General features: G+C 47.9%; 1 protein-coding gene and 1 long non-coding RNA gene across 2 annotated transcripts; one reads left to right on the top strand and one right to left on the bottom strand.

Annotated features, from left to right (window-relative positions):
- Window positions 1-522: 522 nt before the first annotated feature.
- LOC142069315 (uncharacterized) lies at window positions 523-6,919 on the bottom strand. Its single transcript, XR_012665075.1, has 2 exons — window positions 5,991-6,919; window positions 523-3,951 (listed from the first exon to the last, which is right to left on the bottom strand). It is a non-coding gene; the product is annotated as an uncharacterized LOC142069315 (long non-coding RNA).
- Window positions 6,920-7,346: 427 nt separating this feature from the next.
- On the top strand, window positions 7,347-26,398 carry LOC125622892 (solute carrier family 25 member 33). Its single transcript, XM_048821460.2, has 7 exons — window positions 7,347-7,503; window positions 18,846-19,022; window positions 21,257-21,334; window positions 21,663-21,763; window positions 24,520-24,586; window positions 24,847-25,130; window positions 25,226-26,398. Exons 1-7 carry the CDS (start codon window positions 7,463-7,465, stop codon window positions 25,420-25,422), a joined length of 945 nt encoding a protein of 314 aa, XP_048677417.1. The 5' UTR covers window positions 7,347-7,462; the 3' UTR covers window positions 25,423-26,398.
- Window positions 26,399-26,482: the final 84 nt, after the last annotated feature.

The raw sequence follows: 26,482 nt of genomic DNA, 5'->3' as shown, positions 1-26,482 counted from the left end.
CAATGTATGTATGCTGACACCCTAATGTAGCCAAGGCTGTTGTAGTTCTAACACATTAGCTGATCAAGGTAACCTAGATGGAGGAGCCTTTCTTTCCTAGTGAAGACAAAACTTAAGACAGCAGCACCAGAAGGGGGGCAGGAGTCAAATCAGAGCAGCACCAGGAAGTTAGTGAATTGCTAGGTCTAGGTGTTCTGAGAGGCCACCCCACAAGCTCCTAAAGGGCTAGCTACCATGTGTAATGATCAGTGTTGACAGCCCCTCCATGAGGAGGTGGTGCTATATCTTTTACCTTACAACTAAATTCTTGTCTTGTTTTCATATTATGTTGTTGTATCTAATCTGCTCATGGGTCTAGGAGGAAATCAAGTCCAGCTTGTGTGTGCTGGAGTTACTTTCAGTGTCCTGATAAATCCTTTGATTTTTATGAGCCCATATTACACGTGCTAAAGTAATACAGACTTCAGAGTAACAGTCGTGTTAGTCTGTATTCGCAAAAAGAAAAGGGGTACTTGTGGCACCTTAGAGACTAACCAATTTATTTGAGCATGAGCTTTCGTGAGCTACAGCTCACTTCATCGGATGTAATACAAGAAGCTTTCCATTGATCAAACGACCAGAGCTGGCAGTACAGGAAACTCTTAAAGTGACAGGTGATTTGAGAGGGCAAGACCAGAGAACTCTAAAGACCAAAGAAGGCACCATGTGAGAACAACACCCTGAGAGAGCACTATGTGATACTCTTAATTCAGTGCACAGAATGCTAGGTGCACAAGGAATGAATCAGGGTTGTGCAGTGAATGAGGCTGTTTGTAGGATCCCTGCCTCATTTTTGCAGAAGTTGGAAGACACGTAAAGATTATGAGGAAGGAAGGGCTGCAAGAAGAGAAAAGATGGTCTTGTGGCTTAGGCAAGTTTATACTGTAGAAGAGAACTCAGTCCCATCCCTGCTTCTGCCACAAGTTTCCCATGTGATGTTGGACAAGTTATTTAAATCAGAATATTAGCAGGTGGCCACTAACTGCGTTCCTTAATTTCTGAATGCTCAACTAAGTGGTGAAACACTGGAATGCGTTACCTAGGGAGGTGGTAGAATCTCCTTCCTTAGAGGTTTTTAAGGTCAGGCTTGACAAAGCCCTGGCTGGGATGATTTAACTGGGAATTGGTCCTGCTTCGAGCAGGGAGTTGGACGAGATGACCTTCTGGGGTCCCTTCCAACCCTGATATTCTATGATTCTATGAACTTGAGACAGACCAGCTTGGGACCTGATTCACAGAAATGCTGAGTGCTCACAACTGCAACAGAGGTCAATAAGAGCTGTGGGTGCTCAGCACCTCTGGCAGTAATACTGTGTGGTCTGGAAGCATGTGCACAGACTGAGCAATAAAGAAATTTCTGAGTTCTAATTCCTGTTTTGCCATTGATTCCCTGTGTGGCCTCAGGAAAGTCTCAGTTTCCCCATCTATAAAATAGGAATAATAGTGCTCTCTTATTTCATAGTAGAGATGTGGAGAGCCTTTTATTAATATTTGGGAGGCTCAGATACTATGCTGATGAGTATCAAAAAATCCCATGAAGAAATAAATAATAAGAAATAATGCAGGACATGGAAGCTATGCAGTAAATAAGGCAAAGGGCCACATAGTAAAAGATGAGGGGAAATAAGAAATATTGAACAGCTGCCTCATTCCCATTATTGCTGACCCCAAGTGTTCAAAAATCATGAGTCAGGTCCCAAAATCATGATATTTTAAAAATAATAAATGCTGGGTTCTTTTTGTTTGCTTTCTGGGTTTTGAGCCTTTTGAGGTATTGCTGTCAAGATTGTCTCCACAGCCATGAGGGCTAGAAAAAATACCAAATATCATGAAACTTGTGATGTAATCACAGGAGTTGGCAACACTTCATTCCTTGAGCACCCCGCTTCCTGTCTACTGAAAGACACAGCAGTCCTGTTCTAAAAACATGCCTTTACAGATGATATCATAATTGATATGCACAAGGGTGCTAGATTAAGGTTGCACCGAGAACCTTAATTCTGATATTCCTAACTTTTGAATGCTTGGTATTGTGACCTAAATAATGTTCTTTTAGCATAGTTTATTTGCATGTAATCTATGTAGATGTTATATGTGGACCGTTAATTTAAACAGTGCCATCGAAGTCTATAGATTCCATAAAGTTCTTGTTATGCACTATAAATGAATTTCATCATGGCAACATGACAGACTGGGTTCCTCAAAAGGGCAGGAACCCAGAGGAGACTTTATAAATAGCTCTAGTCTGGAGGATAATCCCAGGAGTTTTTAAAGACATTGGTCACCTGAGAGGATAGGACGAAAGAGCTCTTAAAGGGCCAGACACCCTGAAAGACTACCAATGAGAGTTCCTAAAGGGGTAGGTGTGACAGGTTCCCCCTGGGGTGCTACCTGGAACTGGGGTACCGTGAGCCCTCTGACTCAACAGCTTGGGCTCCCTCTCACACTGTGCTACTGTGACAAGCTGCAAAGCCCTACAAGCTTGCACTTTCACCAGCATTCACACAGGTAGGGACACACCCAGCTGCAGTTACATGCAGGCTTTCTAACCACCAGCCTCCCAGCCTAGGACCCCAGAGCAGTACCATCCTGCCCTGGTCAAATCTGACCAGTATATGGCTTTAACATCCGGTCTGCCCCTCCCTCAATGTGAAGAGGACCATGCACACTTGTGGTAACCAAGCTCAAATGCACGCTGGTTTGGATTAGAACATAAAATAAATGTATTAACTACAAAAGATAGATTTTAAGTGATTATAAATGATAGCAAACAGATCAAAGCAGATTACCTAGTAAATAAACAATAATGCAAACTGGGCTTAACATACTAGATAGGTAGGATATGAATTAGCAAATTCTCATCCTGAGCGATAAACAGACTGGCAAATTCTTAAGGCACAAGCTGCCTTTGCTTTGCAGCTTGGGTCTCCCAGGTTTTCATACACAGGCTAGAAATCCCTTTAGCCTGGGACCATCACTTCCCCCAGTTCAGTCTTTGTTCCTCAGGTGTTTCCAGGTGAGTTGTAGGAGGAGTGAGGTACCATCATGATGTCATTTCTCCCTTTTATATCTTCTTCCCACTTGCTGGAAAGCTCTTTTGCTGTGACCTGGGTCAAACAGTTCCCACTGTATATTGATAGCTCTGAGACATTTCTATTGTACACAGTTCCTGGGGTAATCCTTGTGCCTGTGTGCATTTCCTCAATAAGACATTGACATTGTTTGGCCTTTTTATTGTTGTACCTGAAAGGCTGCTTGTGGGTGTTAGCCAAACTTCATAACTTCACATACGATAACACATACAATTCAATGAGATATTAATGTGTAGAAGACCAAGAATTTTAGAAAGATATGTCACAAGGCATACTTTGTGCAAAACATATCCTAATTATATGACAGAACGAGGAGTAATGGTCTCAAGTTGCAGTGGAGGAGGTTTAGGTTGGATATTAGGAAAAACTTTTTCACTAGGAGGGTGGTGAAGCACTTGAATGGGTTACCTAGGGAGGTGGTGGAATCTCCTTCCTTAGAGGTTTTTAAGGTCAGGCTTGACAAAGCCCTGGCTGGGATGATTTAGTTGGGGATTGGTCCTGCTTTGAGCAGGGGGTTGGACTAGATGACCTCCTGAGGTCCCTTCCAACCCTGATATTCTATGATTCTATTCTATGACAGTGGTGAATATTGGGGTGCCAGGGTGTCACAGTAGGCACCCTGAGAAAGCAACCAAAGAAACTCTTTAGCACCAACCATCATGAGAAAGCTGCCCATGGAGTTCTCAGACAGAGCCAGGGCTGCCACACCTGGGATGCAGGTAGGGTGACCAGATGTCCCGATTTTAGGGTCTTTTTCTTAAATAGGCTCCTATTACTCCCCATCCCTGTCTCGATTTTTCACATTTGCTGTCTGGTCACCCTAGATGCAGAGAGAAAGAGAGGAAGCTCAGTAACAAGCCCCACTCTCCATGAGGATTAGAGAAGCCCTAACCTCCTGATCATCAGACACACCCTTCCCTTCCCTCTTTTGGGGCCCCTCAAGACATACCACCTTGCTGGGGGATGGGGGTGGGGGCTGACAGAAGCCCTAATCCCCTGAGCAGAGGACAGCCATTTCTTTCCCCAGCCCTCCAGTCCCCCTCATCTTACTGTGGAGGCTGGCAAAAGCTCATCTGCTTGGTCTCCAGCATCTTGGCCAGAAGATCATCCATTGTAAAAGCGTGGGATCAGAACTGGCTCAGAAGGAAGAACTCTCCAATGTGTCACCCACATTACTCCTTGCAGCAAAGCAGCCTATGCACCCTGTTGGCAATGTGGGGGGGGATCAGTACCGAGTCAGAGGGGAAAGTCTCCTGCAGGTTTAGATTCCAGGGTCTGAATGCTCCAGCCTATGTCCCTGCAATTTGGGTCTTCTCCTTTACTTCTGTGTTATGACCAGCACAGGGCAGAACAGTTTCAGGGAATGACAGATCTAAGAGCTGTGAATCCTGCTGCTCTGATATCAAACAATAGCTCCCACACTGGGAGAACTGGGACATACTTTAATTCTGTAACCCTGCCTCAGCAGGTGTTGGGGGGGCGGGGTCAAGATTTTCTATCCCCTTCCCTCTCCCAACAGCTATTACATTGATGGGATAGGAACATACTGGTTTTCTTTGCCCCCTTATCAGAGGATGTGGTGGGGAAACAGTGACATACTGGGATTCTCTACCCCTTCAGGAGCCTTTATTTCAGTCTGGTGAAGATCCCTTGTATTCTTGGCTCATTTCAGAGGTAGGTGAGATGAGATCCCTGTATTAATAACTGCTGTGCCCTGCTCCAAAGGTGGCTGAATTTCAGAGCTCACTGAAGGATTCCTGCATAGACACCATGGAGAATGTGGAAGCTGCTTTTATGAATATCACATGTCCGTCTGCTTGTGGATTGCTGTTGTATTGTTTGCTATGTGACTATCAGAGCTAAATCTTCGGAAAGTTGGCTACACTGGGCAGAAAGCAAACAATGTTGCAGGTACTCAAAAACAATAAAGTTGTGAGCTCCTTTGAAGTTTTACTTCTACCTTGCTTGGGACACTGCCTGGCTGGTGACTCAAGGGAGGGGGATCCAGGAGAGAAATCTAAACAAAGTGCTTTGGAACTATTAAGAGCAAAGCTTCCAATGAGACAGGGACACACTGGATCTGCATGGAAATATGTTGCATCTCAGAGTCCAGAAGTGGGGAGTCTGGAATAAGCTAGGCCTGCCTAAGCCATAGGCAAGACATAAATGCATATAGACTGTTATTGTCTTAAGAAGCTGTTTCACTGAATGCCATGGTTCTGAACAAAAAATACTTTTCTTTAAGGAACCTACTTGGTCACTGTAAAAATCAATAGTTATAGCTCCTAGAGAGAAATCTACAGCAGGGGCCAAAACCCAGTTAGACTTGGACCTGCCTACGAAATCATGGATGGTACACAGGGGACTACAGCCCATTTCCTGATCTGAGAGTTGGAATATTGTGTGATTCCACCCAAGAGGGAGGACATAAAAGTAATGAGGCCTGTCCACAGAGCTCTAATTGGCTGTTTTTTGGTGGTCTCACCAGAAAGACCCAGGACTGAATTACCATCTCTCCTGTGCGTATGTCTACACTGCAATCCTAAGTGTGACTGCAGCACTGGTAGACATATGTTCCTTAGCTTTACTAGCACCAGCACGGCTAAAAATAGCGTAGATGTGGTGCCACAGGCTTCAGCATAGCCTAGCAATGCAAATATAAACCCAGCATTCCCAAGATGCTTGCACACCCCACACTGAATCCTGAGCCACTGTTTGACTCTCCTATTCTTAGCCGTGCTAGGGCACATATGTCTACCCATGCTGCAATTACATCTCGTATTGCTGTGTAGACACACCCTTGAGGCACGTTGCTGGGGGATGGGGAGCTTGCCCTGCCACTGCCCAGGCTATACTCACTGTACAGATGATTCTGCTCCCAGAGGCTGCCAAGCTAGCACCTGCACCAGCCACTATTAAAACAGAATGAAGAAAAACATGACATTAGAATAACTAAGAGTATCCCAAATCCCACAGGTGACTTGAAACCTGCAGTATAAGAGGGCAGTGTTATGGTGAATATGATTTGTGTGCAGATTCTGAATCAATTCAGACCCATAAAACAAAGAGTCTGTGGAAGCACACACAATTTCTTGGGCTAAAGAGCTCTCATCTCCTATGTACACTGATGGTCAAACTGCAGTATCAGGTCTAGGCAATCTTTTACATACAAAGCCAGGGACTTAATCCTTTCAGGAGACTTTTCTGCCTCTAGTGTGTATTAGCCAGATTTCATATAAAATTATACATTAGCAGAGAGAGACTGTGGCTTTGGTTGATTGAGCATGAAGAATAGAACATAGGACACCTGGATTCTGTTTCTGGCTCTATCACTTCCCTGCTATCAATCTTGGACAAGGTACTTTGCTTTTATGTGCCTCAGTTTCCCCAGTTTGTATTAAGGATAATGAGATTCTTTTGTTGTGAGATTGGATTAATTGCTTTTTGCAAAGACCTCTGAGTTCCTAGGACGGAAGGTGCTACAGAGAGTGAGAATTTTATTATCAGTCGTTGCTGGCACCCTTAGATATACAGGGAAAGCAAGGGAGAGTCCTGAAGCTTGCAGTTAATCTATCTTTCCGCAGGAGCTATGGCTAGATTGAAACACAAAAACAAAAAACAGGCACGTTTCACTCGGAGGTAGAGTTCAGAAAATGGCAAGGAAGCAGGAAAACCATACAGGGGCATTTCAGACATGTTGAATCCTTAACCGTTAAGATATGGCAGATATATAAGGTATATATATAGATATATCCTTAACCGCAGGCAACCCACCTGTTTTACTGCCTTTCCCAATCCCCCCACCCCAGCCTGCGCCCCTCTCCATCTGCTGGAGACCTTTCCCAGCTTGTACTCTTCTCGGCCCCTGAGCCCCACGACACTCCCGAGACTCCACTGCAGCGCCCTCCCGTTCCCGACCTGTACGAGGGCCGAAAACACCGGCCGCCCGACAATCCACTCCCGCCCACACACACGATGTGCGCCCCAGGCATGCCACCCTCCGCCTCCCACGCCGGAGATCCCCTGGGCCAGCGAGCCGCGCTCAGGGCTGGCAGGGCCGGGCTGGCAGCGGGCGTCCAAACGAAACAGGCGGATCCCGACTCTCCGATGTCAGGCACCTGACCTGACAAAGCACAAACTGTTTCCGCTCGGGCGGGGCGCCTTACTCGTCCGGCCATTGCGTCACGGCGGAGCGGTCGTCTGGGGACCAATGGGAGAGGGGGGCTGCGCCGCTGGGCGGAAGCGAGGAGCGTAGCGCGGCGCTTGCGGTCCGGGGGTAATCGCGGGCTCCCGCTGGTGGACAGACGCTCTAGAGGCAGAGCGCGGCGGTGATGCCCTATAGGAGCACGCTGCTGCACCTGCTCGCAGGAGGGTGAGCGAGCGACCCTGAGGCGGGCGGGGCTCGCGGGTTGGTTTTCCCCTTGCACTGCGGGGAGCCCCTCCCCCCTCCCCCGCGGTTCCTGGCCCGCAGGCCCTCCGCTGCGGCATGAAGGAGGGAATGGGGGCGGGAAACGCATGAGTTTTGTTTCTGCGCACGTGGCCCTGTCTCAGCCTGAGCAAACCAGCCCGGAGTAAGCCCAGGCTGGACCCAGAGGGGAGGGGACTGAAGAGCTCACCACATCCACCAACACCACTGCTAGGGGAGCAGGGCTCCTCCTAGGGACGGAGCTAGGGAGGGGAATAGGGCTCAAGAGCTCTTAGTCCCGAGCCCATAGTCACAGTTCTCTCCCCTCCCGTAATCAACAGAATCTACTGGGGCAGCTGCAGGCAGGCACAGACTGCAGACATTGTGCTTTGGGATGTGAAATCTCCCCCCCGCCCCATGGAGCCACACGGCAGTGACTGGGATACCCCTTCTCTGGGTTGTGTCATGGTCCCATCAACTTGAGTTTAGGGGATACCCATCCCTATATCTGTCACCCCATTATCTGGATCCTCTCCTTTTCATAGTTGGGCGGGTTCAACTGTGTATCTCTTATTGTGCCTTCTCCTGAGTGTCCCCCACATGTGCTTTCCCATCTCTAAGGTAGAAATCTTGTATCTGTGTTGTCCCCCACATGCCTGACCCCAACCCTGCTTCTGGGGGTACACACTTGTCTCACCTATTCCTCTCCCAGATGCCTTGCCTTTTGTTTCTGGGGCACATTCTCATGTATTTCTCTGCTGTCCCTCTTGAGTGCCAGATTCCTCCCACACATCTGGGCTGTAAAACCCCTGTATCTTTCCTTGTTATCCCACCAAATCCCTGACTCGTCCATTCTCAAGGCCAGGTGGGGACATGAGTCTCCAGTCTCCCCAACTCTCACACTACACCCTCATCCTGTGTTCTTCCCTTCCAGTGATTGCTTCTGTATACCTCGCTTCTCTCCATCCTCTCCTGAAGGGAGCACGGTGTGGGATTAGGGACACATCAGCCCCAGATTCTCTGCATGAATCTCCCTCTGTCCCTCACCCTCATGGTGGCTGGAACATGAGAAAAGAGATGGCGCCTCCTCCCCTGCACATTCCAGTTCCATAAATTCTGGCTCCCTGCTAAAGGGTTCAGTGCAGAGAATCCTATCCTTCCCCACACCCTGGTTACTGGCAATGCGCTTCAGTCCTGACTTACACTCTCCTATTCCAGTCTCAAGTGCAGGCTTAATCATGTTGGACGTGTATGTGGTACCTTGTGCAAGTGGATAGGACTGTACTTATGTAGAATAGAACCTTAGAGAGTGAGGCTGCTTGGTTGCTAGGCCAGTTTTTCCACCTAGATCACCCACCTGAATTCAGCAGGAAATGTGTGGGTGCAGAGATTGAGGGGAGTTGGGGAATGAGAATTGGATCAGGACTCATCTCAGCATAGTCAGTCCAGGGACATCTTGGCTGCTCCCCAAGAACAAACCTTATGATTAGCAAAATAAAGGACAAATTCCTGTATATCTTCTGTTTTACATTGTATTGTAGCTTTTGCACTTGGCTAATATTAGAAGGGAATGGGGCCTGGTCACTGGTGGCTAGAGGAGGCCTGGGAGTCAAGAATCAAGGTTTTGTTCCCAGCTATGGGAATAGGTGTATTGGGGTGTGTGTGATCTAATCCCAGTTCTGTCAGTGACTGGCTGTGAGACCTTAAGCAAGTCCCTTCGCACCTCTTTGTCTCATTTTCCCCTTTTATACAAGAAGGGAAAATAGCAGCTATTTGTCTGATACGGTGAGGGTGAGACCTAAATTATTAATGTTTTAAAGTGTTTTGTAATGCTCCAGTTGGTGCCAGCAAAGAGCAAAATATTATTATTATATTCAGATATCCAGTTTCTATTTGCCCTTATATTTCACTGAGCTCAGCAACTATATCTCATGGGAATTTCTGAATTGAGTCCAACCAATGGTTTGTTTAGTCCAGTGCCCTGTCTCTGATAGTGGCTAGTACCAGCAGTTTTAGAGGAAAGGGGAGGAAACCCTGCAGGGGAACCTATCTTTCCCTCTTCTCCGCCCAGGAAAGTTTCCTCCTGACCCCCAATGGCTAGAAGTCAGCTTGTTCCCCTGAACCAGAGAGGTTAGATCCCTTCCAAACTTCCAGAGGTTTTAATCCTTACTAATGTAACTGAAGTTCTCGTTATCCATATAAATGTCAGCTCCTTTTTTTTTAATCCCATTAAGGTCTTGGACTCTGATTATCTTGTGACCATGAATTCCTCAGGGTAATTATGCGTGTATGAAGTGTTTTATCGGTTTTCAATTTGCTGCCTTTTATTGTGAGAGTAAAGAGTACCCTACCTACCCTCTCAGTTCCCATTGTTATTTTGTATACCTTTTATCATATCCCCTCTTAATCTCTCTAAACTAGTCTTTTCAGTCTTGCCTCCTAATCCTCTCCAGGCCTCACGCCATTTTTGCTCCCCATCTCCATACCCTGGCTCTGTTCCATCTATGTCATTTTCCAGAGAGGGTGACCAGAGATGAACACAGTGTTCTATGTGAGGGTATTCCACTGCTTTTATAAAGATGTTGGAATAGCTCCAGTATTATTCTCCATCCCATTCCTCTGCATCGTAACATTTTATTGGAATTTTTGATTGCCACTGCCCATGGAACATAGATTTTTATTGACCACAAGAGCACCTAGGTTACAGTTAATTGAGAACCCAGTAAGATGTAGGAGGAATTCCGATGATTCCTTGCAGTGTGCATTGCCTTGCATTTGTCATGCCTGAATCTAATCTATTTTTATTTTGTCTATTCACCTCACTTGGTTAGATCCTTCTGAAGTTCCTCAGTCTTCTCCAGTCTTGACTAATCTAAATAATTGTCATTTAAAAATTTTACCACCTCACTGTTCATTCACCCCTCCCTGCTTTCCAAATCATTAACTAAACAATATGAATCCTAGTATAGAACAAGGCAGCTCATTCCTAACCTTTTGCCATGATGGAAATTGGCTATTTATACTACTCTTTGTTTCCTCTTAGTTTCCGTTCCATGACAGAAATTCACCTCTCACCCCATGCTGCTTGCTTTCCTTTACAGCTTCTTGTGAGGGTCTTTAATAAAGGCTTTTTGAAAGCTACATCAGCCAGTTCTCCTTAATTCACTATTTTATTGATAAGTTCAAAGAATTATAACAGATTTCCCTTTGCAGAAGCTGTGATGGTTTGTCCCTGTTTTGTTCACACAGAGGGTTCATAATGCTATTTTTAATTATTATTTCAGTCAGTTTTCGTGGTACAGAGGTAAGACTCACTGATCTGTAATTCCCAGGATCACTCTTAGTGCCTTTTTCAGGGATTGGTACAACAGTTGCTACCCTCCAGTACAGTAGCTGATTTTAATTAGGTTGCATATTCCTATTAGCAACTCAGCCTCTTCATTCTTAAATTCCTCAGAATACATGGGTGCGCCATCTACTCCTGGTGACTTGTTCTTTAATTTACCAGTTTATTCCAGCATCTCCTCTTTTGAGATGTCAGTTTCTGGCAGTGCCTCCGCTTTGTTACCACAAAAGAGCAGGTCTGTGTTAGATATCGCCCCAACATCCTCAGTGGTGAAGACTCATGCAAAGAAACTGCATTGCTTCTTTACAATGTCCTTAAGCTCTTTACCCGATTCATTGATTGTAAGTCCAAAAAGGACCATTGGATCATCCAACTTGACCTCCTGCAAACACAGGTCATACCATTATACGTACATTGTATTGAGCCCAAACTGACTAAAGCATATCTTCCGGACAGTCTTCCAGTCTTGATTTGAAGACATCAAGGGTTGGGAAATCCACTACTTCCCTTGGTAGTTGTTTCCAGTGGTTAAATCACCCTCGCTGCTAACAGTTTGTGCTTCAGCTCTAATTTGCATTTTCGTCTGGATTTAAATTCTAGCCCTTGGTTCTTGTTAAGCATTTTTCCACTAGATTAAATAGACCTTTAGTACCTGATATTTTCTCTCTATGAAGGTACAGACACTGTAATCAAGTCACATCTTAATCTTCTTTTTGATTGATCTCTTTAAGTCTCTCACTATAAGGCATTGTTTCTAGCCCTTGAGTCATTTCTGTGGCTCTTCTCTGCACCCTCGCCAGATTTTTCAATATCTTTTTTAAAATGCGGACACCAGAATTGGATGAGCTATTACTGTATTAGTCTCACCAATGCTATATACAGAGGTAAAATCACTCCCTGTTCCTGCTGATTACTTCCTTGTTTACGCATTCTAGAATTGTATTAGACTTTTTTGCCACAACATCTCTCTGGGAGTGCATGTTAAGTTGTTGGTTCACAATGACTTCTAAATCCTTTTCATAGTTATGGCATCTCCAGGTACAGTCCCGCATTCTGTAAGTATGGCCTACATTCTTTTTTCTAGATACAGCTTTTGGCTGTATTAAAATTATTTTGTTTGAGTGGGCCCAGTTTACCAAAAAATCCAGATTGTTTTCTGTGACCGGCCTGTCCTCATTATTTATCACTGCCAGTCTTAGCGTTACCTGCAAATTTGATCAGCAGTGATTTTTATATCTACTTCCACATCATTGATGAAAATATTGAACAGCATCACCCCACTAGACACCACCCTCCTCCCAATTAGATGATTTCTCCATAGATAACTTCTTTTTGAGATATGTTGGTTAGTCAGTTCTTAATCCATTTAACGTGTGCTTTGGTACTGTACAGTACTAATTTTTTAATCAGAATGTCAGGTACAAAGTCAAATGCCTTACAAAAGTCTGACTATTGCACTTATATAGTTACCTTTATCAACCAAACTTGAATTTTATCAAAGAATGAAATCAAGTTAGTTTGACAAACGATTTTTCATAAAACCATGTTGATTGACATTAAATTCCCATAATTTAATTCTTCATTGATTGAATCCCATATCCTCTTTTCCCTTATTTTGCCCAGGTTTGATGTCAGGCTAACCAGCCTATAGTATCCCAGGCTATCCCCTTGCCCTTCTTAAATTTTGGCACAACATTAGCACTCTTCCAGTCTTTTGGAATTTCCCTGGAGTTCAAAAATTTATTAAAAGATAGCCAATTAATTTAGGATGCTTGGGTGCAGGTTGAGGACATCTCTCGCTCTCAGAGGCTATCTGGGGCTGCTGATAAATTTTTTGTCTCTGGTGGATGGTATTTAACATCCTCTTTAGTTACTAAAGGACTAGAAGGTATTTGCCATCCTTGTGATAGGAGTACATAATCGTGCTTCTTTCCAAACACAGAAAAGAAATATTTATTGAACACTTCTGCTTTTTCTGTGTAATTATGAATCATTTTACCATCCCCATTTAGTACTGGAGCTATGCTATTGTTAGAATATCTTTTGTTCCTGATAAAAGAACAGGAATACTAGTGGCACCTTGGAGACTAACAGATTTTAAATTTAAATTTCTTAGTCTCTAAGATGCCACAAATACTCCTGTTCTTTTTGCGGATACAGACTAACACGGCTGCTACTCTGAAACCTTTTGTTCCTGATATACTTCTAGTCCTTAGCACCCTGAGAGAACCTCTTGAGCCTTGCCATTTAGCCATACCAGTATACAAATCTGCATTTCAATTGGGGCTCCCTTATGGTTGCTTAAGCAGCTTCTGTAATTCACTTAAGGATTTTAATTTCTTTGCTTTTGACCTTGTGGCCTTTTTGACTAGGTTCCTCACTTTTATTTTTAAATCCTCCTTTCTATGCAAGTTCTTAGTATCTTTGCTCCCCTTAGGATGATATTGTGGTCATTAGTATTAAGTGACTCAGCTACAGTTATTACTTGAATAAATTGTGTGTTATACACAGCTAAGTTATGAATAGCCTCTCCTCCTGTGTGCTGTAGCACTAGCTTTTCCAAGAAGTAATCCTTTAAAGTACCAAGAAATTGCTTCTCTAAACTTTGTCCCATTGTGACATTTGCCCAGTTGAAATCACCCCTTTAGTAGCATTTTATTGGACTTTGTTGCCTCTGTGATCTCACTCACCACTGCACTCAAAAACCTTTCCCTGATCTGCAGGCAGGGAGTGAAACCCTGCTTATATACTTGTATTCTTATGTCTTGGGATTTGCATCCATTCAAATTGGTTTATCATAGTTGAATCCCTTGGGTCTAGCACTGCTCCCTCCCCTCCACTACCTAATCTGTTGTCAGGGTTCCCTCCCCACTCTGGGGTACAGATGTGGGGACCCACATGAAAGACCCCCTCAGCTCATTCCTACCAGCTTAAGTTAAAACTTCCCCAAGGCACAAATCTGTATTTGTCCTTGGATGGATGGTATGCTGCCACCACCAAGTGATTTAGACAAAGGTTCAGGGAAAGGACCACTTGGAGTTCCTATTCCCCCAAAATATGCCCCCAAGCCCTTACACCTCCTTTCCTAGGGAGGCTTGAGAATAATATCCTAACCCAGGGGTCGGCAACCTATGGCACACATGCCAAACACGGCACACAAGCCAATTTTTAATGGCATGCTGCTGTCTGCCAGACCCGGACAGACAGCAGCGCGCCACTAAAAATCCTGCCCGGCCCGCTCTTTTCCTCCCACCGCTCTCTCCTTGCAGGGCAGGCAAGCTTCCCCCTCCCCCCGCCGCTTCCCCCAGCGTGCTGGGTTCCTGCCCCTCCTCTTCTCCCTCCCTGTGGCCGATCAGCTGATGGCCCTTGCTACGGAGGGGGAGAGGGAAAAGCGGGGGAGGGAAAAGCGGGGGAGGGAAAAGCGGAGCCACAGCGCGCTCTCTGCTCCGGGGACCTTGGGGAAGGGGGTGGAATCGGCATATCCCCTCCAGCCCCCTGGGGGATGGGAGCACCCCCATGACCCCAGCCCTCTGCCCTGACCGCTGCACCCCCCCCACCCCGCACACACACCCAGCCCTCTGCCCTGACCTCTGCACCCCCCCACCCCACCCCACAACCCCAGCCCTGACTCCAGCACCCCCCACACATATCCAGCCCCCCCCAGCCCCCTGTCCTGACTCCTGCACCCTCCTCACACATACCCAGCCCACCCACACCTCATGCCCTGACTCTTGCACCCCCCACATCCCCACTCCCACCCTGAGCACCAAACGGGAGCTCCTGCACACACACACACACACCCAAATTCCCACCTGCACCCCTCGCACCAAATGGGAGCTGCCCAGGTAAGCGCTCCACACCCAAACCTCCTGCCCCAACCCTGAGCCCCCTCCCTCATTCTAGCTCCTGGCCAGACCCTGCACCCCAACCCCCAGCCTGCTCCTTCACCCCCAGCCCTGTTTTTAGTACACTCCCACCCTCATCTCAGTGCAGAGAGAGGAAGAGAATGGCTAGAACCAGGGAGAAGGTAGGTACCTACTCTATGTGGACAGGGCTGAGGGGGGCCAGCAGCCGGGACCCTGGTTGGCAGGAGCCGGCGGACGGAACCCAGACTGGCAGTGGGCCGAGTGGCAGCAGGCTGAGCTGCTCAGCCCATTGCCAGTCTGGGGTCCCGGCCACTGGCCCCGCTCAGCCCACTGCCGGTCTGGGGTTCTGGCTGCCGGCCCCTTGCCAGCTGGGGTCCTGGCCGCAGGCCCCGCTCAGCCCACTTCCAGCCTAAGTTGAACGGAACCCCAGGCCGGCAACAGGCTGAGCAGGCCGGCTGCGTAAGATCAGCATTTTAATTTAATTTTAGATGAAGCTTCTTAAACATTTTGAAAACCTTGTTTACATACGACAATAGTTGAGTGTTATAATATATAGGTTTATAGAGAGAGACCTTCTAAAAAACGTTAAAATGTATTATTGGCACGCGAAACTTTAAATTGAATAAATGAAGACTCGGCACACCACTTTTCATTGGTGCTGACCCCTGTCCTAACCAATTTGGTTACAAGTGATCACAGACCCAAACTCCTGGGTCTTGATGACACTGAAAATCAATCAGGTTCTTAGAAGAATTTTATTTAAAGAAAAGTTAAAAGAATCACCTCCTGTAAAATCAGGATGGAAGAAAACTTTACAGGGTAACAAAAGATTCAAAAACACAGAGGAACTCCCTCTACGCTTAGTTTCAAAGTTACAAAATACAGGAATAAACCTCCCTACAGCAAAGGGAAAAGTCACAAGCTAAAACAAAAGATAATCGAACACACCTTGCCTGGCTTTTACTTACTTTTTTTTTTTAATATTAGAGACTGGTTCAGGATTTTTTGGAGGAGATGGATTTCTGACTGACTCCCCCCAGTGCAGAAAAAACACACAAATAAAAAGCACAAACAAAGCTTCTTCTTCTCTCTCTCCCCCCTCTGCCCCCCCACCATTTGAAAGTATCTTCTTTCCCCATTGGTTCTTTTGGTCAGGTGCCAACCAGGTTATTTGAGCTTCTTAATCCCTTATAGGTAAGGGGGAATTCTAGGCTACTCTTGGCTGTATGGTTATGACATCTGTCCTCTGCATATAGTTCATAGCCAGGTATTATGGTTAAGGCTAAGATTTTTGTCACGGTTATTTTTAGTGAAGGTCATGGGCAATAAACAAAAATTAACGGAAGCCTATGACCTGTCCCTGACTCTTACTAAAAATAATTGACAAAATGGGAAGGGAGGGAGTGGGGGTCCATCACCAACCCCTGCTGCGGCTCTGGGGTCCTACACACGGTGGCTGGGAGTTGCAGAGTCTGCCCATGGCAGGGATGAAGCAGAAAATGCACAGAGGTCTCTGGAAGTCACAGATTCTGTGACACAATCTTAGCCTTAACTGTGGTATCTCATTGATTTGTAAGTCATCTGTGTTTCAGTAATGCCTCTGACAATAAGCTCCTCTTCCATAGCCTGGCATTGTAGTTCACCTAACTTTTGTCTTCAGGCTTCTCCACTCGGTATAGATGCATTGATAGGTTTTATTTTTGCCCATGTGCCTTTTGCTATTTAACTCCTTGCTCTGATGCCCTAAATGACTATCAAGATTTACTTCCGAGCCCTCCAGACTGTACAACACTCAATGATCTGACATGGGACCCAGGTGGGGCTGACTTTTGGGTCTCATATGTTGTCAGGCTGTTCAACTGAGTTCTCCATACCACCCTGAACTGGGTGTCCCAGAGTTGCCTTTTGAACCTGATACTGGCTCTCTAGCTAAATTGTATCCAATCCCCAGGCTCCTGCCAGCTGTAACTGCTGCTGATGACACTGAAAGACATCAGGTGCCATGATGGGACCGTTCTTACCAAGCCAAAAATAATATGGGAAGATAGGGCTAGAATGCAGTACTTATGCAATGGGCAGCCCTGCTCACTGCAGGAGTTGCTGTCCGCATTTGATGTCATTACAGTTTTTAACCATTTCAACTGCAGGCAGGGCCGGTATAACCACTAGGCAAACTCGGCAGCTGCCTAGGGCCCCAAGATGTGGGGGCGCTAAAAAGCGGTGCCCCCCAATATTTTTTTTGCTTCATCCAAAATGGGATGGGGCGCAGTTCGATCCTTTCCCCTAAGCCGCCTTCCCCTGTACCCGGGTCTCCCTTGTTCTCTGTCTCTTTCACACACTACATTGGGCAGCTCTGTCCCATTCTGTGCGCAGGTTGCCTCATGGCAACCCAGCTGTGCACGCAAGGAGGGTTCATCTTTGGTTCCTTCCTCCTGGCAGGGAAAACTTCTGGGCAAATAAATCAAGGAGCCGGAATCAGAGGGCTTGGGAATCGCCCCCATGGGAAACTTCCAGCTTCCCTCTGCCGGGGAGAGGTCCGCGGCAAGGTGTGGCTGCCTGCACTTTATCACAAGCCCGTACCCTGGACTTGAGGCTGAGCGCATCTTCTCACGAGCGAGCAGGGCTGGCTCTCTGGCGACCTGCCTGCCTCGGTTGCATTTCCCAGGCACTTCCCTTGTCTCTGGGGAGGGAGCGAGGGAGGAAAATGCTGGAGAGGAGGAGGAGGGAAGGAGAGACAGCGATGGAGGAAGGGGGGAGAGGAGGAAGGGGGGAGAGGACGCAGGGGACAGGGAACGTGGGGTTGGAAGGGGAGAGGTATAGTTTGCAAGGCTGACCCTCCAGGGTGCGCCTCTGTCCGTCTCCTCCCCCGACTGGGTCAAACCATTCTTCAGAACTCCAGCCATAGAGATCAGACCCCATGGTATTGCAATCCTCTGCCCTCACACAGCTCTATTGATGCCCGTCAGCCATTCTCTGCTTCCCACTCTGAGGCTCCCCACACTAGATCTGACCTTGCTGGGTAAGTGTCAGTATAAGTATCAGTTTGAATCATCAGATCTCTTAGGCTGTTACCTCAAATACCCATCATGCTGCCTCTCTCCCTGGGCCCTCTGCTTAGAATTTTACCCTCCATGTGCCTTTGGACACAAAGTGGAGGGCAAAATGTTCAGGTACTCGGAGAAAGAGATTTAAAAATCCCAATCCCAAGAAAAATCTGTCAGCTTCTCAACTCCCCTTGCCCCACCCACCACTACTAAGGGCCAGGGTCACCAGCTAGAATTCATCTCTGTAAACAAGTCTTTTGGGGTGCAAACAAGCCAGACTCATCCAAAGGCCCTGAACGGACAAACCATGGGCATGGACTATGGGGCCTTCCGATTTTTCTGATTCTAGTCTGGCCTTATATTATGGGGTCTGTCTGCCTCAAAGGGACTGGAGAAAGTCCCTGTATCCCATTCTTCTCTAGGGCATCAGAGCCTGTCTGGCCCTGGGTCAATAGTGACCACAAGTCACATAAGCCATTAGTGGCTTTTATGTTATAAACCAGTTTGGTGGATGTCAGCCCAGGCCTGGTGGGACAAGTGCAATTGTTACTAACTGGCTCCTTCAGTGGCAGCTTCAGCAATTGCCCAGGAGTTAATGGGTTCCAGACTAAAAGGGGGGTTCCTCCATGGCAAGCTGAGGCATGTGGACAAAATGTGGGCACTGGCCCTGCTAATGCAGGGACTGAATCTGCTCTGCGGACCTGCAGATCATACCCTCTTCAGGGCTGTCAAGTCAGCTGCTGACATTATCAGCAAAGTCCTGTGGTGGGACTGGGCAGCTGAGCTATTTGCTGTGGGCAGCTCCGGTGCAAAGGTCGTGAGTTTGAGTCCTCTCCCTGGACTTAGCTTCTCTCAGATGCTGATACCTGAGCAGGACTGGCCAGGAGCTGTTAGAGCCAGCACGTTAATTAGTGCCGGAGCCAGAGGCCACACGTGACAAAGGCCAGAGGGCCTGGACAACAGGGAAACAATGCAGGGGAGGTCAGAGCTGCTGCCCCCTGTTCCTGAGGAGTAACTCTTGTTCACTCCAATCTGCCCTCGCTGTCTCCCCAGATGTGGTGGCACAGCTGGAGCCATCCTGACCTGCCCCCTGGAAGTGGTGAAGACACGTCTGCAGTCATCCTCGTTGGCCCTGCGCCCTCTCTGCCTTCCTGAGATGCAGCTGCAGGGGCTGAATGGGGGGTTTGTGCGTCCAGCCTCACCCTCACCTGGCGTGCTACAGCTGATGAGGTGAGCTGGGGAGGGGGGTGACAGGTTCGGTCACAGAGTCCCCCTTGGGACTGTCATCTGATGTGCTGAGACTACCTCTGAGCCCGTTTTCCCTGCCAGCTTGGGACTTAGGAACCCTGCCTTGTTGAGCCAGACATGCTAGCCCGCTGCAACACAGACCCAGGGCCTGAACCTGCAGACTTAACTGAAAACAGCTTAAGAAGTGCTGCTGTCTCCAGCACCCAGACACCCAACTCCCAATGGGATCCAAACCCCCAATGAATCTCTTTTACTCTGCATAAAGCTTATACAGGGTAAACTCCTAAATTGTCTGCCCTCTGTAACCCTGATAGAGAGATGCACAGCTGTTCTCTCCCCCAGGTATCAGTTACTTACTCTGGGTTAATTAATAAGCAAAATTGATTTTATTAAATATAAAAAGTAGGATTTAAGTGGTTCCAAGTAATAACAGACCGAACAAAGTAAGTTACCAAGCAAAATAAAACAGAACACGTAAATCTAAACCTAATACATAAAGAAACTGATTACAGATGAAATCTCACCCCCAGAGATGTTCCAATAAGCTTCTTTCATAGTTTGGACTCCTTCCTAGTCTGGGTCCAGCAATCACTAACACCCCCGTAGTTACTGTCCTTTGTTCCAGTTTCTTTCAGGCATCCCTCTGGGGTGGAGAAGCCATCCCTTGAGCCAGCTGAAGACAAAATGGAGGGCTTTCCAGGGTCTTTTATATTCTTCTCTTGTGGGTGAAAACCCCTTTGTTCTCCTGTGCAAAATCACAGCAACAAGATGGAGTTTGTAGCTACCTGGGCAAGTCACATGTCCATGAATGATTCAGCTTTTTGCAAGCTGACGCCACTGTTTACATGTTACTTTGAACCTTCCCAGGAAAGCTCAGATGTGGATTGGCGTCTCCCAAAGTCCATTGTCAGTTAAGTGTTTCTTGAGTGGGCGCTTCCTGAGAGAGGACTATTCTCAGTAAGCTGACTAAATGCTTCACTGAGGCAACTTAGAATCAAACACATTGTACATAGTCAAACACAAGTACATAGCCAATATTCATAACTTCAAATACAAAAATGATACCCCCATACAGACAGCATAATCATAACCAGCAAACTACAACCTTTCCATAAACATCCCACTTGACCCCCTCTGTACAAGACCTGATGCAACCATAGGACCCTGGTTGTAACAATGATCTATACAGTCACAGTTCATGTCAATAATGTCACAAGGGTTACTTGCATGTGCAATTTAGCAGCATGAGGGGTTCAGGCTGGGAGAGCCAGCCAGCAATTGGAGAAGGGTGGGGGATGGAAGTGGGACTTAGAGATGAAAGCCATGGAGGAAAGGGCTTCAGGGCACAGGGTGTGTCTCGGTGTGTCTCAGTGTGCTTCCTGTCTCTCTCAGCTATGTGTATGTCTACACTACAGTCAGACACCCACAGCTGGTCCATACCAGCTGACTTGGGCTCATGGAGCTGTTTAATTGCAGTGTAGATGTCCAGGTTTGGGCTGGAGTCTCAGCTCTAGGACCCTGTGGGGTGGAAAGGTCCCAGAGCCTGGGTTGCAGCCTGAGCTGCAGTGTCTACACCCTAGCTAGAGCCCCACAAGCCTGAGTCAGCTGGCAGGGGCCAGCCGTGGGTATCTGATTGCAGTGTAGACATACCCTCTCAGTCTGAGGCCAGGTCTTTACTACAGACCTGTGTCGGACACCCTGAGCCACAGTTATGCTGACCTAACCCCAGGTGTAGACAGAACTGTGACAGTCGGAGAGCTTCTCTCATTGACATAGCTACCACCTCTCACGAAGGTGGATTAACTACACTGACAGGAGAAGCTCTTGCTGTTGGAATAGTAGCATCTTCAGTAAAGCACTACAGTGGTACTGGTGCAGCACTGACATGAAGGTAAGCTCTGAGAGGCAGCTGCTGGGGCTGGGACAAAGGTCACAGCTGGTGGAGAATAAACAGATTCTGGATTGTGCAGGTAAATTGGGGGAAATGAAGAAATACTGAGGGGAGAGTGAAGAAGTGGCTGAACAGAAAATGGGGGGAGCAAGATAAATGTGGAGGAAAGGAGCGAGAGGAAGGAGGCCAGGGAGAGATGCAGAGAGAATGAGATGCAGAGAAAGCGGAAGGGCTGGTAGGGACAAACGGAGGGGAAGGAGGACTAGGAGAGCAGACAGCCTGGTCCCACTCCTTCTCTGATTTTATTTATTCCTTTCTTCCACAGGGCCATCCTGGAGAAGGAAGGAATCCGCTCCCTCTTCCGAGGCCTGGGTCCCAACCTTGTTGGAGTCGCCCCGTCCAGGTAAGAATCACTCAGTGAGGATATCCCCCCCCCCAAATAGGGTCTCACTAGGGTACACTCTCCTAGGGTCCTTACCAGTCACTGCCCCACCTCCCCACAGTGTCCAGGCCCTGGGTACAGTGCAGTCTCTGGCCCCTCCATGGGGACACTCAATGGAGGCCCCTCACCATGCCTTGTGAGGCTTGGGTTGACACGTGTGGCTGTTGTCTGAGGTATCCTCAGTGCAGGGTCTGTCTGGGCTAAGTTATGTGGAAACAAGGTCCCTTTATGCTTCTGTTACTCCTCTCGGGTGGATTCCTACTGGACGTGTATGTCTCTCCCCAACCAGGGCCATCTATTTTGCTGCCTATGCTGGGGCTAAGGAGAAGCTCAATGTTGTCTTCAGACCTGAGTCCAAGAAAGTTCATGTGCTCTCGGCAGTCTGTGCAGGTGAGCTTCTCCAATGTCGGATTAGACCAGTGGGCCCATTCAGCCTGGGATCCCTGTAAACATGAGCGTATTTGACCATCTGGGGTCACTGCTCAGGCCATTCTCATTCACATAATCCCCTCATTTCTTTGTTAGCCCTTCTGAAGCTCTTTCTCCCACCTCATCCTGCTGCAGCAGCTTTCTAGGTCAGTGAAACACAACAGAAACAATCTCTATTAATTCACCTGATGTTGCTTCTCAGTGTCAATGATCTAGGCCTTAGCCCAGTGATGCTCAGACCTCAGTGGGGTTCAGGAGCCAAATTAGCCATCAACCTTACCCAAAAAAGCCACTTCATCATTTCATTTACTATAGTGCTGTAGATTCATATTTAAACAGTATGATGGGAAATATTTAGTTTTTTTAAGATATAATTCTCACAGCAAAATGACTGACCCACTATTATTTTATCAACTACAATTGGTTAATAACCTAGTAAAGGCATCCTGATTGGTTAATAATTAAATCCAGTGTTTTAATATCGTGCGCTGCAAAGAGCTTCAGGAGACACTACAGAGCCACTTGCGGCTCAGAAGCCTCAGTCTGAGTATCACTACATTAGCTCTTTGATTGCCTTGGGAAACAGGGTACCCTACAGGGGACCCAGGTAACTTAACCGACACACACAATCTCAGCAGTCCCACTGCCTTTCCTACTCCTGTTGTCTTCCCTTTCTCTAGTGCAGGGGTCAGCAACCTGTGGCACGCGTGCCAAAGATGGCACGTGAGCCAATTTTTAATGGCACACTGCTGTCTGCCTACCCCAGCAGACAGCACCCTGCCATTAAAAATCCTACCCTGCCTGGCCCGCTCTTCTCCACCCCCCGCCCACCGCTCTCTCCTTGCAGGGCATGCAAGCTTCCCCCTCCCCCTGCTTCTTCCCCCAGCGTGCTGGGTTCCTGCCCCTCCTCCTCTCCCTCCCTGCAGCCGATCAGCTGACTGCCCTTGCTACAGAGGGGCAAGGGAAAAGTGGAGCGTGCTCTCTGCTCCAGGGACCTTGGGGAAGGGGGTGGAATCAGTATATCCCCTCCAGTCCCCTGCCGTGAGCTGCTCAGGGTAGGGGGCTGGGAGCACCCCCACGACCCCAGCCCTGACTCCGGCACCCCCGATACATACCCAGCCCCCCCACACCCCATGTCCTGACTCTTGCACCCCCCATATCCCCACTCCACCCTGAGCACCAAACGGGAGCTCCTGCACACACACCCCCCACATTCCCACCTGCACCCCTCGCACCAAGTGGGAGCTGCCCAGGTAAGCGCTCCACACCCAAACCTCCTGCCCCAACCCTGAGCTCCCTCCCTCATTCTAGCTCCTGGCCAGACTCTGCACCCCAACCCCCAGGCGGCTTCTTCACCCCCAGCCCTGTTCTCAGCACACTTCCACCCTCATCTCAGTGCAGAGAGAGGAAGAGAATGGCTAGAACCAGGGAGAAGGTAGGTACCTACTCTATATGGACAGGGCTGGGACCCCAGACCGGCAGTGGGCTGAGGGGGGCCAGCAGCCGGGACCCTGGCTGGCAGGAGCCCGCGGACGGAACCCCAGACTGCCAGCGGGCTGAACTGCTCAGCCCACTGGCCTAGGCAGCGGGCTGAGCAGGCCGGTGGTGTAAGATCAGCATTTTAATTTAATTTTAAATGAAGCTTCTTAAACATTTTGAAAACCTTGTTTATGTACGACAACAGTTTGGTTATGTAATATAGAGACTTATAGAGAGAGACCTTCTAAAAATCGTTAATGTATTATTGGCCCACGAAACCTTAAATTAAAGTGAATAAATGAAGACTGGGCACACCACTTCTAAAAGGTTGCTGACCTCTGCTCTAATGAGACCCTCTGTCCTCAGCAAGTCTCATTGTTTCCTGCCTCTCCTTCCAGGTTCAGCCTCCTTCTTTCTGGTTCCAGGCACCAGGGGTGGGGGAAATGAGGCTATAATGAAACCCATGAGATTCATAGTTTTCAAAGCCAGAAGGGACCATTGTGATCATCTCATCTGACTTTCTGCATAACACAGGCCAGAATGTCCCAAAAATAATTCCTAGAACACATATTTTAGAAAAACATCCCATCTTGATTTAAAAATGGTCAAGGACCTCTCAAGGACCAGGACCTCTGCTAAATTGTTCCAGTGGTTAATTACCCTCATGGTTATTACGCCTTATTTGCCATATGAATTTGTCTAGCTTCAATTTATAGCCATGGGACCTTTCTCTGCCAGACTGAGGAGCCCATTATTAAATATTTCTTCCCCATGTAAATACTTATAAATTGTGATCAAGTCACCCCTCAACCTACCCTTTGTTAAGATTATCAGATTGAGCTCCTTGAGTCACTCACTGTAAAACAGGTTTTCTAATCCTTTAATTGTTCTCCTGGCTCTTCTCTGAGCACGCTCCAATGTATCAACCTCCTTGAATTATGGACACCAGACCAGGACACAGTATTCCAGCTGTGGTTGTACCAGTGCCAAATACAGAGGTGTGCACAGGATGGGTGGCTCCCAGTAAGGGGAAGCAGAGCCAAACAGGCTTCACCTTAGAACTCTTCACTCCCAGTAGAGCACTTCCAGGGGACCCCCAAACTATGCCCAAATTGGTACACAGCTGCAGATTAATTAGCATTCAAAGAGCTAACCCACCAGTAACTCCCCACAAACTGTCTGCACTGTTGTAGCACCACTCTGGTACCTGTCATGACCTCTGACCTTCTACTCCCTAGGGGTCACCTCCGCCACACTTACCAATCCCATCTGGCTGGTGAAAACCAGGATGCAGCTGGAAGCCAGGTAAGGAAGGTAGCGCACACACGTGTGTGCACACAGACTGCATGGGGCTGGGGGTGACCCACTGACAGAATGTGTGCTTTCAGGACACTGGAAAAGTAGCAGTTATTAATGAGCTTCCAAACACAGCTGCGACATACCCAGGCCAGGAATAACAAGGGGTATATGTTTTGGCAGGGGTGGGGGATGTGCTGTTGATCAGTATTGAGGGGCAGTGGCAGAGCTGTGTGTGGATGATTCTAATCCCCCCTTGGTCTCTGCAGGGCAAGGGGGGAGAAGCAGAGTAATGCCCTCCAGTGTGCCATACGAGTGTACCGCACTGAGGGCCTGCGTGGATTTTACCGTGGAATCAGTGCCTCCTACGCTGGAGTCTCCGAGACAGTCATCCATTTTGTCATCTATGAGGCGCTGAAACAACAGCTGCGGGAGCAACAGCCATTCCTCCCAACAGCCTTTGCACTTGCACCTAACAGCCATGATTTCTTTGGACTCATGGCAGCTGCTGCCATCTCCAAGACATGTGCCTCATGTATTGCATACCCACACGGTGAGCTCTCCATCCTCCCCTCCACCACCCTCCTACTGGGAGAGGCCTGGCCTGGAGGGTGACTCTGCTAAAGTCCCATCCCTTTGTTTTCCCAGAGGTTGTCCGGACACGGCTGCGGGAAGAGGGGTCCCGTTATCGCTCCTTTCTGCAGACCCTGCGGCTGGTGGCCCAAGAAGAGGGACCCCTGGCTCTGTACCGAGGACTCCTGGCCCAGATGATGCGCCAGATCCCCAACACAGCTATCATGATGGCTACCTATGAACTGATCATCCACTTGGCCACCAAACTGTGACCCTGCACAAATGCACCAGCCCCTTGTTGAGGCTGCTGGCTGTGCATGGGAGAGCCAAGGTCTTGTAACCTGACATGTTTTTCCTGTTCCACAAGGTAGTGCTGCTCACTCTGTAGCAGGAGGCCTGTGTGGTGATGAACTTGTGTGTGGCAGTCTACTGTCAGGATGCAGAGTTCTCAGGCCAGAGTGGTGGTTCTGGATGGTGCGTAGCCTCTAGCATCAACCTCCAGAAAGTATAACTGGTCTGATGCTCTAAGGAGGCAGTAAACCAGCTAGAATATGTTCAGTGGGGGATCCTAGTGCAAAGCCCAAGAGCATGGAGTGCAGTGGAGAAAGAGAGAGGAGGATAAATAAATGTTTATATATTCCCTAGCTGGCCATCCCCATCACTAGAAAGTACATGTATAGTTAACAGCCCCAGGAGCTCTACTCTTCTTGGGCTTGGCCTATGGGCGTAGCTGGACATGTAGTCAGTCAGTGGATAGGGAGAGTAAACAAATCTGAAGAAACTGATGCAGCAAACAGATTTTGCTACTCCTTCAGCTACTCCCTGGGATTCTACACATAGTCAGGGTCTCTATACAGAGTCCTAGCCCCTACAACTCTATCTTCTTCCAAAGGATTCTCCAAGCCTGACTGATAGACATCCTAGTGCATGGTACTTAGCAGGCATCTTACATCATCTCCTTAAGGGAGCAATCACCTGTGGAAAGAATCATACAGCTGAGCAGTTAACTCTGCCTTTTTCCCCTCCTTAAGAGAGGCCAGGGTAGTGGGTTAGAACTCAGCCCCATGTATCAAGAGAAGCAGGATGCATCCTGGCAGGGGGAGCTCTGGCCTGGGCAGCTTATGTTACTATAGGCCCCATCTATCCCTCTCTCAAGTGTGTTCTTTGCAGGGAAGGAGCCTGCAAGGGCCCAGCTCTGCCTTCCTCTACTGTGACATGAGGAACAGTAGATATAAAAACCAAGCTGGATTCCTGGTGTGTGAAATATACTGTTTTGTGCCTGTGAATGTCATTTAGAGGGTGGATGCAAGCGTTGAAGTTGAGGGATTTGTT

Source organism: Caretta caretta, chromosome 1 (genome assembly GCF_965140235.1).
Source record: "Caretta caretta isolate rCarCar2 chromosome 1, rCarCar1.hap1, whole genome shotgun sequence".
Taxonomy (NCBI): Eukaryota; Metazoa; Chordata; order Testudines; family Cheloniidae; genus Caretta; species Caretta caretta.
This window is presented reverse-complemented; position numbering and strand designations above follow the sequence as displayed.